The sequence below is a fragment of the Chiloscyllium plagiosum genome, chromosome 6 (genome assembly GCF_004010195.1).
Source record: "Chiloscyllium plagiosum isolate BGI_BamShark_2017 chromosome 6, ASM401019v2, whole genome shotgun sequence".
NCBI lineage: Eukaryota > Metazoa > Chordata > Chondrichthyes > Orectolobiformes > Hemiscylliidae > Chiloscyllium > Chiloscyllium plagiosum.
Window position 1 is genome coordinate 75,744,079 of NC_057715.1, and position 17,502 is coordinate 75,761,580.

General features: G+C 39.1%; 1 protein-coding gene across 2 annotated transcripts in view; it reads right to left on the minus strand.

Annotated features, from left to right (window-relative positions):
• The window catches only part of LOC122550722 (rho GTPase-activating protein 20-like), a 51,498-nt gene extending 36,251 nt beyond the window's left edge, over positions 1-15,247 (minus strand). The window contains exons 1-6 of one of the 2 annotated variants that reach the window (XM_043691871.1): positions 15,076-15,247; positions 6,621-6,770; positions 5,866-5,907; positions 4,357-4,441; positions 3,859-3,936; positions 2,742-2,808 (exon numbers count right to left, since the gene is read on the minus strand). In XM_043691871.1, the coding sequence (XP_043547806.1) occupies positions 2,742-2,808; positions 3,859-3,936; positions 4,357-4,441; positions 5,866-5,907; positions 6,621-6,770; positions 15,076-15,167 (514 nt within the window). In that variant the 5' untranslated portion in view covers positions 15,168-15,247. Of the gene's footprint in view, positions 1-2,741; positions 2,809-3,858; positions 3,937-4,356; positions 4,442-5,865; positions 5,908-6,620; positions 6,771-14,615 lie in introns of both variants that reach the window. The other variant, XM_043691872.1, reaches the window with a different exon arrangement.
• Between the last annotated feature and the right edge of the window lie 2,255 nt (positions 15,248-17,502).

The window sequence follows — 17,502 nt, forward strand, 5'->3', positions numbered from 1 at the left end:
GTGCCTGCTCCACTGTTCAATAAGATCATAGCTAATCTGATTATAATTTTAAATCCACATGCCTACCTACACCAGTTCACCTTTCATTCCCTTGCTTAACAAGAATCTATCTATTTCTGCCTTAAAAATATTCCAGCATTCTGATTCCACCATCTTTTCAGGAGTTGCAAAGACTCATGACCCCCTAAGAAAAGTTTACCTCATCCCCCGATTTTTAAAGTGTGACCTCTGGTTCCAGTTTCCTCTCTAACCTATCCTGTGCAGACCCCTCAGGATTATATATGTTTCTGTCAAGTTGCTTCCTGCTCTTCTAAACTCCAGCGGATACCAGAGTAGTCTGTCGACCTTTTTTCATAAGCCAACCTGCTCATTCTAGATATTAGTCTAGTACAAAAGCAATAACTGCTGGAGAAATGCAGCAGGTCTAGCAGCATCTGTGGAGAGAAAGCATAGTTCATGTTGAGTGTAGTGACCCTTCTTCAGAATGGAATCTAATAAACCATTTCTGAACTGCCTCCAATGCATTTACATCCTTTCTCAAATAAGTTGACAGATACTGTGCAATCTCTGATGTGATCTCCAAACATCCTGCATACTTGAAGCATAATCTCACTACTTTTGAATTCAATCCCCTTCCTAGTAAATAGTAACATTCTATTAGTTTTCTCAATTACTTGTTGTACCTGCAGACTTTGTGATTCATGAGAACACCCAGATTCCTTGCACCTCAGAGCTCTGTAATCTCACCGTTTAGATAATACACTTACTTTGTATTCTTACTGCCAAAATGGATAAATTTACATTTTCCCACATCTTTGCCCATTCACTTAACCTATTAATATCTTTTAGTAACCCCCTTGTGTCCTCTTCACAGTTTAGTTGCTTACCTATCTTTGTCTTATCAGCAAATTTGGCAATTATACCTCCTTCCCCAGACTCTTGGCCACTGTGGTAGTGTTCCTACTTCTGAACAGAGGGGTTCAGCTTTAAATCTCACCTGCTCCATAGGTGTCATAACATTTTTGAACAGGTTGATTAAAAATATCTCCCTTCCATCCAAATCATTTATATAAATTATAAACAACACTAACATGTGTCATACCACTTACTGCATCTTGCCAACCTGAAGAAGACCCATTTACACCTACTAACTTCTTTCTGTTAACCTGCTAATCTTCTATCCATGACAATATGCAAATCCCTATACTATGAGCTTTCACTTTCCACAATAACCTTTGATGTGGCATTTCATCAAATGCCTTTTACAAATCTATGTATAATACATCTACTGATTCCCCTTTATCCATAGCATGTGCTACCTTCTCAAAAGAACTCCAACAGATTGGTCAAACATGACTGTCCTTTCACAAAACCATGTTGACTGATTATCTTGAACTCATCCAAGTGCCTTGCTTTAATGTCTTTAATAATAGCTACAAACATTTTCCCTGTGATAGATGATAAAACATGTCCTTTCTGCATCCCTCCTTTTTTGAATAGAAGAGTTAAATTTGCTATCTTCCAATGTTCTTTGATACTCAAGGCTGCAACTGTTGTAATCATTGAATTTATCCTTAACCTTTTGGCTTTGCAAATTAGGACTTTATCGTTATAAACAATTTACTCAGGTCCACTTTAAAGAATACTTCAAATGTTTTCCCCAGGTCATAAATCTCGCTGACGCAAATGAATGAGTGCATATAAAGCTACCCTAAATGAAATCCAAAAATGTAATTCACAGACAAAAGTCCTTCTTCCTGCTCAACAGCTCCCAAAGGGAGGTGCCCTATCTAGTGAGGGACTAAGTCATACACTGCAGAGTCACTGTTCTACTACAGGAAAAAACATAGACACAGCTACCTGGTGGAGTAAGCACAGAAATTGTTTCCATGGCTTTTCTCCCAGACTTACCATATAAGCAGCGGAGGACAGCAGACCAATGCAAATTGGCTTCTGATTTCCAAGTACAAAATAAGACAACAAGAAATGCAACATCACCTAGGCTTCATATGCATTAGATTCCATTTTGGTCCTTAAAATGGTGTGACTGATTGGAATTTTGTGTAACTTTTATGAATTTAAATAGAGCTGAAAATGTGTTGCTGGAAAAGCGCAGCAAGTCAGGTAGCATCCAAGGAACAGGAGAATCGACGTTTCGGGCATAAGCCCTTCTTCAGGAACATTCCTGAAGAAGGGCTTATGCCCGAAATGTCGATTCTCCTGTTCCTTGGATGCTGCCTGACCTGCCAGCTTTTCCACGCAACACATTTTCAGCTCTGATCTCCAGCATTTGCAGTCCTCACTTTCTCCTCGATGAATTTAAACAGAGGCAAGTTAAAGATCAATTAAAATTAATAATTGACTAGTATATTGAGAATTATTTGGTAATGAACTGCTTTCTTAGAATATACACCCTTATGGAAATTGTTTCATAGTTCCAGGCTAATTTTACTTTTAAGTCATCATAATATTTATTTCTTCCATGTAATATTATTGTACCAGATATTATTATCCAGTTTGTTTAGATAGAGAGCCAGATAGCGGCAGAGACTTCATAAAAGAGCACTCTCTCCTGTGCATTCACATCCTTGCTAAAGTGGATACTCAGAATTGTACACAATACTCCAGTTGAGATCTAATGTACTTTATCCAAGTTCAGCATAACATTCTTCCTCCAATGCTGTGTGCTGTTGGACAGCAATAAATCAATTAAACAATCAATTGAGCTTTCCGAAACTTACCAATAAGAGGATAAGGGGCATCTTCTTTGCCAGAGATGACCCAAAGTTGATAATCTTTAGGATTGCCCTACAAAACAAAGTAAAAGCCATTATGAGATTACTTCGGGAAAGATGGCAGCGATGGAGATCAGTGAAAGATAAAACCGATAAAACGTTAATATTCCCATTCATCACAATATAATTTTGTAAAAACAACAATTGACAAAAACAAGTTGACTGAGAATATTTGGTGTAATTTTGAACTTACACAATAGAGTAAATTGGAGAATATTGAATTGATACTCAAATTGCATCTCTTCTAATTTTTATTTTGACTGAAGTCAATGGGAATGAAAATCGGGTGAGATTTTTAAAGAGAAAGTCATCCAATATTGGCTGTGTTTGCACCCAAGTGAAAATTAAGCCCATGCTGTATTGATAAGATTACTGGAAATCAATGGAAAAATGGAGGGCCCTACTAATAGTTCCAAAAATTAGTTAACTCGTTCTTAAAATTGAAAATATTAGGGTTAGTAAATTTAGTCTAGGCATAGATGTGAGTTATACCCATCAGGTGTCAGAGGTGGCACATTCCAAGTTAAATCATTTTCAGTGCTCAACTATTGAAATGTAAAGGATGTTGAAGAAGTATCGATGTTATGGTCTTATCAAGCTAAAATTTAGTCACCCAAAAGCACCATGTGTAAGCATAATATTGATGTTACTCTGCTCTTAAAAGTTCTCAAAGCTTCAGTAATGCTATTATTCAATTCTGGGTCTACAGTGACACTTTTCATCTTGTCATAAATTTATAACCCGAGAATTTGTTCTGCATGGAAAACTATTTGACCGTCTGAAATCTCAAATTAAATTTAGGATATATTTTGATTTACAATTCTTTGTTAATGAAGTTTTGAAATTTAAGGGCATCATTTATACAATGGTCATATATATTCATATGGTTAATCTAAAATAATTGAATCCTGATGTGACTTTGGAGAACTTCTAACAGATTTCAAATGTTCCAAAGAGCAAGGTAACTATAAATAGCTTGAAGAATTAATTAGGCCATAAAGTTGAAAATATTAAAATGTAGCAAACTTAGTCTAAAAATAGGTGCAATTTGTTATTGACTTACTGTAATGCCAAACTGATGAAGTGTCATGGCAACAACATCATATGCTGTATCTGTATTGTTCACAGTCAAGACCTTTGACTAAAAGATAGGCAAAAACTTATTAAAAATGCAATTTGAATCTACATTGATTGCTCCAATAAAAGGGCAGTGAACTCTTTACTCTTGCCAAGTGATTTTTGTACATATCTCAAATTGTGTTTATGGCCCCAGTTAAACTTATGAGGGTATTTGGTCCTGAATATGAACTTGGAAACATTCTGACAGGACGGCTTCTCAGTTAGCTGCTATAGGCGGTGACTCATATCAAGAAACTTCTTTAAAATCAACTTTTTCAGATATACAGGGATGATTTTTTACTCCCAGGCAGATTCAAACAGATTACTCTTAGAAGAGTAACTCTCGTTCAGACATGATGTAAATTTATTTGATAAGATTAAAACTGAATTATTAATAATGTTGGCCTATTGACAAATTCAATTATGGGAACATGTTACTTACATATATACAGCTCCCAACATTTCTGGTAACGATCTTCAAAGGAATACTTTTAGGATGTTCTTTTTCTTTCTCTTCTTTAATGCAACTGAAAATAACAAGGTGAGGGAGGGAGGAAGACAAGTCATACTCAAGAATTCTGCATTTGAGACACAGTGTGCCGCTGTTTAACATTACACTGTGTCACGTTAATTTTCTCAAACATTAACTCATTAATGGGGCCTCTATTCTCACTTAGCATTATCAGTTTCATTTTAAAGTCCCTTCTTGCTGGTCTGATATAAAGCTGTGAGATTTGATTGGTGCAATAGTGGAGTATATCCCCTGTTCTCTAACCTACCTGCTCTGATGAAGAGTCATCTAGACTGGAAACATTAGCTTGTTCTCTCTCCATGGATGCTGCTAGACCAGCTGTGATCTCCAGCATTTGTTGCTTCCAACATCTGCAGTAATTTGTTCCACCCTACAGCTTGCAATGACTGCTGCTCCATGACCTACTGTCCTGCTGTCAACATTCTATTTGCAGCCTCTGTCACTCCCTTGACTCACCTTTTCACCAAATCTTCCATTCCCACTCATGAACATGTGTCCTCATTCAAGGTCAAGATGCAATTTGAAGCCAAAGCGTGTGTTTGTGAAAACACAAATTCCAATTGTGCAAAAGGACTGAGTTGGGGACTGCTATAAACAGCATGAACACCCTAACTCTGAGCCTGCCCTCCCTCCCAATTTTTCAAAATGGTGTATTCCTTCCCAATCATCATTCGGAGCTTTCTGACCACTCATGCTGGTGAGTACACACTCAGTGCCCAGCTGTGGGTTCCTGCCACTTGGTTATGTTCATGTTCCCCAACTGGGCTGTCCATTTGACCAGCTTCAGGTGGAAATCCTGTATCAGATTATTTAAACAAGGCCCTGTTTTCAAGATCAGCAGAACCTCTATGTCTCTGATCTTTCTACTCAAATCCTCCACCCTTTCCCAGTAATGTCACAATAAGTTAACTAGACCAACCAGAAAAGCAACTTTCGAACAGACACAATGGTTTGTAACGTATGTATTTAAATTTATTCTCACACTTCCTCTCCCTCCATGCATTAATTTTTCTGTGAGGCATTTTGAACTCTGAGCCAGTTGGAATGTCGATTGATTAAACTGATTTAATATGGTTCCTTAAGGCTGCTATATCACCTTCCAAAGTTGACTATAACCATGCAACCCTGGGAATAATTGTAGTTTTAAATTAATTTACTAGCTTGCCTTATCAATTCCTGAAGAAGGGCTTATGCCCGAAACGTCGATTCTCCTGTTCACTGGATGCTGCCTGACCTGCTGCGCTGTTCTAGCAACACATTTTCAGCTCTGATCTCCAGCATCTGCAGACCTCACTTTCTCCTTTACTTAGATCAAAACCCATTTCTTTATTTCACAATTTTATTTGTTTGCCCTTAAAGTCTTACAATTCAATCACAGTGCTAAAACCGTAAATAATTTTTAAAATTCTGTGGTTCTACCTGTAGAGACAAGATAGCCATTTCTCTTTCTGTTCTGGTGAGCTGTAACAAAGAAAAAATCCATTAAACTTCAAAGAGAGACTAAGCCATGCTGGTGTAGAAAATGTTTCACAAAGACTCTCCCCAACTAGACTACATGATTCAATTATCAGATTAGTGCATTTTGAATTTGGGATATTACTCTGCAAACATTTCTTGCAATAGTCTATTTGGCTGAATCAAATATGGACAAAAGGAATTTTATATTTTACTCCCTTTAGAACATTTTAAGTTTGCATATCTCAGATTACCAATTTAAACTAAAACATTTTTCAAGTAATTGCCTAAATTGATCTCTCTGTTCTGTCCTATGTATATAAGTATGATGTAAATTTTAAGTTATGCTGTACATCTCTGAGCACATATACACTATTGTTTATACACTTTGAAAAATACCATCCTTAACTGACCTGTACGTTTTCCACTTCTAAATCTACTCAGCTGATTATTGATTTGAAGTTGGTGGATTGATATGTTGATTGATTTCACAGTTAGATGATACTTAATAGCTTCAACTAAAATACTGTCTGCTGGTGACCTAGTTTACATCTGTAGGATGGTACTATGATCATGAGTAGGATAGACAAATCCTTGGCACTTGTAGACCTATTAATAAAAAGTGACCGACACAAAATAAAACTACTACTGAGGATTGTTGCTGAAATTATTGCCGTTGTTTTGATCAGTCACTTTAGATCCTAGAACTATATAACTACCTGAAAGTAGCCACGCAATTAGTTGTGGGCCAACCCATCACAAAGGAAAGTTCAGGATTTGTGGTCCCTTCACACACTTCATCCATGCAGGATGCCATCCAGACTTCACAAACTTTGACCTGTTTTTTCAGCTTGAAATGGGATGCAGACCTGGAAATGAAAATAATGGTAGGAATTATTTCAAATGTTCGTTCTTAGAGAAAAAAAATGCCAAAGAACTGTGGATGCTGGAAATCAGAAGCAAAAACAGAAATTGCTGGAAAAGCTCAGCAGATGTGGGCGCATCTGTGCAGAGAAAACAGAATTAAGGTTTTCGGGTCTGTTCTGAAGAAGGGTCACTGGACCCAAAATGATGATTCCGTTTCCTCTGCACAGATGCTGCCACAATTGCTGAGTTTTCCCGACAATTTTTGTTTTTGATTCATCCTTATAACATCATTGTTTGTATCCAAGAGTGTGGCACTGGCAAAGCACAGTGGGTCAGGCAGCATCTGAGGAGCAACTTTTCAGGCAAAAGCCCTTCATCAGGACCATCATTGTATGTATAGCAGGCAACAGTAAATCCACCCATCCCTTACGTTAAATATGAGGTATGACTGTCCTTTTTGCAATTTGCTGAGCTTTATTTTCTCAGAATCACATTCACTTTTCCATCTTTTTTAATAAAAATGGAAGCATCAGGTGAGTGTGTATGGCCTGTTGTCAGATCGCTGACAAGATCTTAATCAGAATTTTTTTAATAACGGTTCTGAATTAAAATTTCATCTTTTTACCTTACTATACTATATTGGCCTTTCCCTTATTTATAACTTACTGTAGGTGACAGTTATTTGCGCATTAGTAGGGTGACAGTTATTTGCGTGCACACATGTTACCGGGGTAAGTTATTTGTGTGTGTGTGCATGTGTGCATACATTACTGAGGTGACAGCTATTTGTGTGTATGCGTGCGTGCATTACTGGGGTGACAGTTATCTATGATGACAGTTATCTGTGCATGTGCGTGCACATTTACTGGGGTGACAGTAATTTATGTGTTTTATTGGGGTGACAATTATTTGTGTGCATTACTGGGCTGACCATTATTTGTGTGTGCAGTGGGGGTAATAGTTAATTTTCTGTGTCACTGAGGTAACCGTTTCCATGGCTGCTGGGGGGGAAGTGTGGTTGCAGAGCCAGGCTTGGGGAGGCCGGTTTAGGTAGGTGTTGCTAAAGATTTGTGATGAGGTGAGTGTGGATACTGGAGGAAGAGCTACTCACTAAATTCAGCCTAATAGAGTGCCCCCTCTCCTAGGTGGCCATTAATCAGCTCTGGCACTCCCAATGGCAGGCCCAGTGTGTTCCCTGTTCCCTCCATCTGTCAAAATGGCAGCCCAATGCAGGACACCAGCAGCCTCCTCCCCTTGTCCACCCACTTGCCCTCCCACCTTCGTCCTCCATTGACTGCCTTCCCTCCCTCACATTGATCCCAGGAGGTGGTAAAATTCTGGACTATTCTTTCAGTTACCCATCTGTGTATAATTTTTTTAAAAAGACTGCCTAATCCCTTGTAGCAGATTTCTCTGCAGAGTCACAGCCCTTAGATTAAGTAACTCAAATTCGGTCACTGGTCAGAGAGTGTGACTATGACTGAGGCAGGTAGAGGGATCCAGGAGGTATTGTTGAAGAAGCCTCAGCCCTTGAGCTTGTCTAATAGATTGGAGATTCTTGCTCCCTGTGTGGTTGAGAGTGAGGGCTGAATGGAGGATAAGCAAATTGACCATAGCACCTTGGTACAGGGAGCCATTCGAGTGGGGGAGAAGAGAGAAATGTTGTAATCGGTGATAGTATAGTCATGGGAAAAGATACTGTTCTCTGACCAGGATTGAGAGTCCCGAAGGCTGTGTTGCCTGCCTGGTGCCTGGGTTCAGGATATCTCATCTGGGCTACATGGGAATTTGATGTGGGAGGGGAAATATCCATGTAGATACCAACAAATACATAGAAAGAGAAAAGAGATTCTGCTGAGGGAACATGAACATTTGGGGCTAAATTAAAATGCAGAACCAAAAAGGTAATAACTTCTGGATAACTTACCTGAGCACAAGTAAACTCACACAGGACCAACAAGATTAATGAGGTAAAGCATGGCTCGAAGTTTGGTGTGGGAGAAATGGGTTTGAATTATAGAACATAAAAAATTATAGCGCAGTACAAGCCCTTCAGCCCTCGATGTTGCGCCGACCTGTGGAACCAACCTGAAGCCCATCTAACCCACACTATTCCATTTTCATCCAATTGTGTATCCAATGACCATTTAAATGCCCTTAAAGTTGGCGAGTCTACTACTGCACAGGCAGGGTGTTCCATGTCCCTACTACTCTCTGAGTAAAGAAACTACCTCTGACATCAGTCCTATATCTATCACGCCTCAATTTAAAGCTATGTCCCCTCGAGCTAGCCACCACCATCTGAAGAAAAAGGCTCTCACTGTCTACCCTACTTAACCTTCTGATTATCTTATATGTCTCAATTAAGTCACCTCTCAACCTTCTTCTTGCTAACAAAAACAGCCTCAAGCCCCTCAGCCTTTCCTCATAAGATCTTACTTCCATACTAGGCAACATCTGAGTAAATCGCCTCTGAACTCTTTCCAAAGCTTCCACATCCTATAATGCGGTGACGAGAACTGTATACAATACTCCAAGTGTGGCCGCACCAGAGTTTTGTGGCTCTGAAATTCAATCCCTCTACCAATAAAAGCTAACACACCGTATGCCTTCTTAACAACCCTATCAATCTGGGTGACAACCAGGGATCTATGTACCTGGACACAGAGATCTCTCTGCTCATCTACAAGTATCTTACCATTGGCTCACTTCTCCTTATTCATGTTGCTTCTTCCAAAGTGAATCACCTCACACTTTTCCGCATTAAACTCCATTTGCCATCTCTCAGCCCAGCTCTGCAGCTTATCTATGTCCCTCTGTAACTTGCAACATCTTTCAGCACTGTCCACAACTCCACTGACCTTAGTCTCATCCGCAAATTTCTATGCCCTCATTCAGGTCATTTATGAAAATGACAAACAGCAGTGGCCCCAAAACAGATCCTTGCAATACACCATTAGTAACTGAAATCCAGAATGAACATTTCCCATCAACCACCACCCTCTGTCTTCTTTCAGCTAGCTAATTTCTGATCCAAACTGCTAAATCACCCTTAATCCCATGCCTCCGTATTTTGTACAATAGCCTACCATGGGGAATCTTATCAATCGCCTTACTGAAATCCATATATACCACATCAACTGCTTTACCCTCATCCAACTGTTTGGTCACCATCTCAAAGAACTCAATAAGGTTTGTGAGGCATGACCTAAACTTCACAAAACCGTGTTGACTATCCCTAATCAACGTCTTCCTTTCTAGATGATTATAAATCCTATCTCTTAAACCCTTTTCCAACAGTTTACCCACAATCGAAGTAAGGCTCACTGGTCTAGAATTACCAGGGTTGTATCTACTCCCCTTCTTGAAAAGGGGACATTTGTAGGGGTATGGGTGGGTTACGCTTCGGCGGGTCGGTGTGGACTTGTTGGGCCGAAGGGCCTGTTTCCACACTGTAAGTAATCTAATCTAATTTGCTTTTCTCCAATCTTCTGGCACTATTACTATAGACAATGACGACATCAAGATCAAAGCCAAAGGCTCTGCAATCTTCTCAGAGAATCCTAGGATAAATCCCATCTGGCCTAAGGACTTATCTATTTTCACACTTCCCAGAATTGCTAACCACTCCTCCTTGTGAACCTCAATCCCGTTGAGTCCAGTAGCCTGTATTCTTGGGACTTTGGCACCAGTACTGGGGAGAATGGAGCTGTCAGATGTGATGGGCTACACTTGAATCATACCAGGACCAGAGTCTTTGTGAATTGCATGATTAGGGCTGTGGATATGGCTTTAAATCTAAACAGTAGGCAAGTAGGTTCAGTTGCATGGAAAGATTATGGTAAGAGTTAAGGGAGAGGGGAGAGTTCAGCAAAGGTTATTAAAGTTTCCAGACAGAGAGATTGGAAGGGGTCAGGAATCTAAATTCAGGCACAGGAGATAAGGGGACAACTATGAAAAGGGGTCAGTCAATGCACGACTAAGGGTGTTGTACTTAAATGCAAGCAGTAAACGAAGCAAGATAAATGAGCTTACAGCGCAGATTGGAATTTGGCAGGCTCAATGTTGTGGGTATCTCAGAGAAGTGGCTGGATTGGGATCAGGGCTGTGAACTAAATTTCTAAGAATACACATCCTAAGAAAAGGACAGACAGAGGGGCAAGTTGCCATGTTAGTAAAAAAACTAAAATGGAATCAATAGCAAGAGATGATATAGAGGCAGAAAGCATAGAATCTGTGTGAGTAGAGTTGAGGAACCACAAAGGAAAAAAGACCCTGATGGGAGTTATGTGCAAACCTCCCTACAGGAGTCAGGATATGGGGAAGAAAATAAATCAGGAGATAGGAAAGACATGCAAGAAAAGCACTATTACAATAATCATGCAGGTTGTCAATATGCAAGAGGACTTGGAATATCAGATTGGTAGCAGATCTCAAGAAAAAGACATAACAGTTTGTTTTTGAGAAGCTTGTGGTACAACGCATTTGGGAGCAGGCAATTCTGGATTTGGTGATGTGTAATCAGGCAGACTTGATTCAGGAACTTAAGTTGAAGGAACTCTAGGGGGTAGTGGCCGTAATATGACATAATTAAACATGCAGTTGGAGAGGGAGAAGCTGGAATCAGATGGAGTTTAGAAGGATGAGAGAGGAGCTAATTAAGATTTTCAGAATACCAAGATGCCTGGATAGTGTGGACATGGAAAAGATGTTTCCACTAGTAGGGGAGACTAGGACCTGAGGGCATAGTCTCAGAGTGAAGAGATGACCCTTTAGACCTGAGACGAGTAGAGTTTCTTTAGCCACAGGGTGGTTAATTTGTGGAACTCTTTGCTGCAGAAGCATGTGGAGGCCAAGCCACTGAGTATATTTTAGACAGAGATAGATAGAATGGGGTTGAGAAACATATCAGCCATGTTTGGTTGAGTAGACTTGATGGGCTTAATGACCTAGTTCTGCTCCTATACCTTATGGTCTTACCTAAAACATTCAAACTAGCACTCGGATCTGATGGAGGGTCACTGAACTGAAAACGTGAACTGTTTTTCTCTCAAAAGATGCTGCCAGACCTGCTATATTTCTCCAGCTATTTCCGTTTTTGTTTCGGATTTCCAGCATCTGCAGTTCTTGGTGTTTATTTGCTTGAGAAATATTGCTACTTAAAGACAGATACATTTTAATACATTTCAGGTATATGTGCCATTTATATCCTTTCCATAGTCATTTCCTTTTACAGTCCTCATTGCTTTTGTGAAGTCTCTAGAAACACTCCATATACCTCTGATGGTTTGTAATCCTCTCAGACTGCAAGTTTGATCTCAATTTTGTGTTCAGCAAGCTGCTATTTGTCAAGGCAATGTTGGAATCTGCCAAAGGCATCGGGATTCTCGCATTGGTTAATTCAATGACCCTGCTGTAAGAGAATTGCATGTCAGGACCATGTTCCATTGTGCCGGTGGTTGAAAGGTAGCTGGCATCCAGTGTCCGGTCATGTAAAGACTATCACTCAAGTATAATAACAAAGGTTTGCTACTACAAACAGGATCGTGGCCCATCAAGGTTAACCAGTCAAAAAGCAACACTTCCGAGATGGCTAATCAAAAGTTATTGACATAAAATGTTTCCTCTGTGCCTCTCTCCACAGCTATTGCCAGATTTGTTGACCAATTCTGGCATTTTCTATTTCAAATTCCCAGCAACCATAAAGTTATAATAAAACAAAATACTTCAGAGGCTAGAAATCTGAAAAGAAAACAGAAAGTACTGGAAAAACTCAGCAGGTCTGGCAGCGCCTGTGGAGAAACTTGTGGGTTTAACATTTCAAGACCAATGGCTGACCTGCAGAATAATTATGCTGATTATCCAGTTTCATGAGTTGAGGAAAGAAATTGGAGAGAAAGCAATACTGTTGTTATTGTGCAACTGAACTTAACTTATTGTGTAAACCAACATCATACTTTTTCTTCAGTATTCCATCATGTAGCATGTCTGGTATGATTTGCTGCAACATTGCCTATGAGTATTTAGTATGTGCTTTGAAACACCATTCTGGTGTGGTAGTCTGTAATCAGGCTTTCTCAGTTTCTCTCAGCTTGTTTTCCAATTTCTCTTGTTTCCATTCCAAATTGGTCCTATCCCCCATTGCTTCAGCTTATCACATGCTTCGTGTCCTTTAAAAGTTTTACTTTTACTTTTGTCATTCAACTTCAAATTAATTCATGCTATCACTTTAGCCATCTCCTGTTTTCCTTGTAGTTCTTTACAATGAGTTCTAATTCTTTTATGGCAGTGTGTGTGTGTTTATGTGTGCACAATCTACCTTCTAAGTCATTCTATCACTTGCTTTTAAAATAATATTCACCTTAAAAAGTTAGCCCTCCATTCTAATTAACATTTGTATCAGAAACATTAATGTGCTTTTTCCCTCCATAGATATTAACTCATCAGGTGAGTGGTTCCTGCATCCCTTGTTGCTGTTGAATAACAGATTTCTCAGGATTCATTCCTTCCTTAGCCAAGCACTACCAGAACAGATCATCAAATGTCCCTTCGCTTGAAATATTGATATGCACAATTTAAGCTTTTCGTTCACAAACAAGAACAATTTACATTTACACAGGATCTTGGAATGTCATAGAATTATCTCAAGGTGCATCACAGAAGGATTATCAAGCCAAAAAAGGAAATATTAGAAGTAGCTATGGGTGATGCATTCCAACCTCCTACAGAGCTCTATATCACAGGCCTCAACTTCATTTAATCAAAGTATATGATTAGGCTGAGTTCACTGGGTACAGCAATACCTAAGGATGTGAATAGCATTCCAGTTCTGGTGCTGTAAGTTTGTGCTCCAGAATTAGCAAGCAAGCTATTTGAGTAAAGCTATAAATTGGTATCCAATCAACAATGTGGACAATTGCCCAGATCTGTTCTATCCAGAAGAGAGAGAACAAATACAATAGTAAAAGGAATACACAAGGACAAATGAATGAGAGTTTCAGCAGCAGGTGAGCTGAGGTTGTACTGGAGACGAGCAATATTACAAAGATGCAAGTAAGAGTTCTTAGTGATTCAAAGAATGTGTGGTCAGATATTAACACTATTTGAGCAAACAACAAATGTGTCAGTGTCTAGGGAATGGATATTTTGGCAATGTCCTAAGACATAGTTTTTGTTAGTTCCAACATTTACATGAAATAAATTTCTGTTCATCTAATCCTGGATTTTGAACAGAGGAAATTAAATGTAGTAAAAGGTGTCAAGAGGGATCAAGGGTAGGCCATACTGTAGCAGTATAGCAAAGGTGAAGGCGCCTAGCGGACCATTGGGTTGTTCTTCCATGATTAAATGAAAGATAATTAAACCAACACCAATCTGAAGATCACCATGCCTTGGACTTGGGGAGAAACATTGAGGAGGAGAGTCCTTCATGATTACCTCAGCCACTGGGAATTGAACCCACGTCATTGGCTTAGCAAACCAACCATCCAGCCAACTGAGTTTCCTAACCTCCTAATAGGATATCAGTGACATATGGATTAGTCATCCAAGGACCTACATGTGACCCCAGATGTACAGTTTTGTGGTTGATTTTTAACTGAAACGATGAAGCAAGCCAAATCAGTTGTACCAAACCAATAGAAGCTTTACAAATTTTAAACTAGAAATTAAAGAATGAAACTGGATATACCATCAGACATTGAGCTAGCCACCAGAATGACATTGGTGAGCCCAAGCCTGCAAAGCCGTCCTTACTACCATCTGGGGTTTTGTGCCAAAAGTTTGGAGAGCTATCCCACAGACTAGTCAAATAATAGCCTGATATATTTATACTCATGGAATCTTACCTTGTAGAAAATCTCCCAAGCATCATCACCTCCCTGGACTATTTCCTGTTCCATTGGCAGGATAAACATACCAGAGTTGGCAGTAGTGAGGTGGATTTGCCTTGGGAATGCTCAACATCAAGTCCAACCCAGATGATAAGTTTGTTCAACCATTTACAGATTTATTGTTGATCACAACATATTTGCATTTTCCAGTGGGTTTAAAATGATAGCAATCTGAAGCAAGAACATTGGTTTACTTCTCTTCTCCTTAGCTAGAAGCCAATTGTGGTACTGACTCAAATGCAATTGGTTACTTTGGCATTGGACCTTGCACATTTGAATGGTGAAGTGTGTTACTAACTACTTTTATTTCATAGGAAATAGGAATCACTTGAGCTTTGTTAACTTCCTGTGTTCTCATACATTTTCTGAAGCAACCCTGATAGTGCCTCAAAGCACGAATCCTCTCTTTTCTTACTTTGATTTTGCAATTACGAAAACATCATTGAACAGGAAGAGATGTCGGTCTTGGGTTTGGAGACCAGTCTTGAGCTGGGCGTGTCCTTCCATTAGTAATGTTCTGGACGGACTTATAATTGACTGTACAAGAGGGCAAAACTCTGGATTGACAGGAGACAGGCAGGATTCTCTGTAAAATAAAGTGAAAATAAACAAAGATCATTGAACATTCAAATTCAATAAATGAAACATATTTGTATCAATTAGGTAAGTTATTAGGTCTATGTACATGTAATGTGCTGAAATAATGTTTTAAAATGTTACTGAATTTAAGCACAATAGCAGAGTTTTAGAGTAACTTATCCCTGTTTTGTCAGGTATAAAGCTAGTTTGAAATTTTCTCACTCAAGGCAAGTCACCCTTTGAGCAATGGTACCACTGCAACCTAAGCTGTAATTATACAATAAGTATTAGTCAGATTGGAGTAGATTTTACATATTGTTTTCCTGCAAACTGCCAATCCATGAACTCGGTTAACGACTTGAGAGAGATAGCATTGCAACAATCTTGATATTCACCATTTAATCATTAGCACATTATAATTTGTTATACACTATATACTGGATGTACTGCACTGACTGTCCAAGTTTCATGCAGCAGTAACTCTCTGCCATTGACCTCCACCACCAAAAAGAACAAGTGCTAGAATGATATGGTAACACCATGAACGGCAAGTTCCTTTCCTGATCACACACCATATTAATTTGGATGTGGACAAACTTTACTTCATCATTGTTACATCAACATCCTGAAATTTCATTCCTAATATTCAAAGCAGTAGTCCCATCATTGGCCAGGAATGCAATGCCACAGACAGTGGTTCAGCACCATCTTCTCACTCCACAATAATTCAAATGGGTAGGGCAGATATGGTGTTTGTTTGCATGGCTCAAGTGTAGTATAAGGATTGTCAATGACTAAATGCATAATGGTATTGAATCATTTAAACCAAGAGGACACAAAAACAAAAACTGCTAGAAAAGCTCAGCAGGTCTGGCAACATCTGTGGAAAGAAATCAGTGTTAATGTTTTGAAACGAGTGACACTTCCTCAGAACTGAGTTTGTGAAGAAGTTCGAAGGAAGGTTCATTCAAACTGAAAGGTAAACTCTGTGATTTCTCTCCACAGATGCTCCAAGACCTGCTCAGCTGTTCCAGCTATTTGCTTTTATTTCTGATTTCCAGCATCCAAAATTCTTTCCATTTTAAACCAAGAGGATCCTTGGTTCAGTGATTAGTTAATGTTCTGTTCTCAGCGGGGTTGGTACTGAGAGTCCAGAGTTGTTGTTCAATGTTGCAATCAAGTGACCCCTGAAAGTAACAGGTCAATAGCTGGTGAACACAAAAGGCCCATTTGTGATGCCACCATACTTACCTACCAATATTTACTGTTCAGACTTCTAAATAACAAATCAGTACTTGGAAAATATATTAAGGCCCATTAAACTGCTTGAGCATAAAGATTACATTTTTGGGGATATAAAAAATTTTTGAAAAAAATCATTTTATGTGCTTTGTATCAAGATTTGTGTTTGAAACGTGCAAAGCTGAAATGCCCCAATAATACCTCTCATTCACTCACCCATACCTTCTGAAGAGCAATGAGGAAGAAGCACTAAATGCTGACCATGCTACTGGTGCCCACATCCCATGAACCATTGTAGCAATTTCTCTACTAAACATTTGCTTTGCTCCCATTACACATTAATTGATCTCTTACATCAATAACCAGTGATAAGTCTGAAAATATGGTTACTCTGTAACGTGTGTTTGATTCTTCATGTTTCTCCATTCACCTCTTTCCCATTTCTCATCCTATTATTCTTTTTGGTTCTTCCTCTGTCTTTCTCCTCACTGCATTGTTCATTCTCACCCTGAGGATGTTACTTGGAAGATCAGTATTTAACGTAAATCTAAAGTAATCTGGTACAATTGGGTGGTATACTTACTACACTAATTCTAAGGATAGTGAAGGAACAACTTGAGGGCACAGGATTGCAGTTTTGTACAGGCCTGTAAGGATAAGGACCCTGTTGAACCAAATAATTTTTAAGTAACACTTTATGAACTACATAGTCACTTTGACTAACATTTTCTTTAAACAAGGATTTTTAAAAACGTTGCCAAAATAGATTCTGAATTCACCTCTTTAGATTTGCTGTTATGTATACAGCAACAGAAGCATTACATTACCTTAACAAGTTTGGAAAATGAGCAAAGGGTGGCACTATAGGATTCAGTAATGACCTTAAATTTGAAGAGAAGATCCAGGAAAAGTCTAGTCCTCGTGGGCTGCCACCCCATCTCCCACTCAAATCGCTCATACCTTCTCTCACCTAACTGCTCATGGCATGAGCTACTCCTTCATGTCCTCATCACCTCATCTC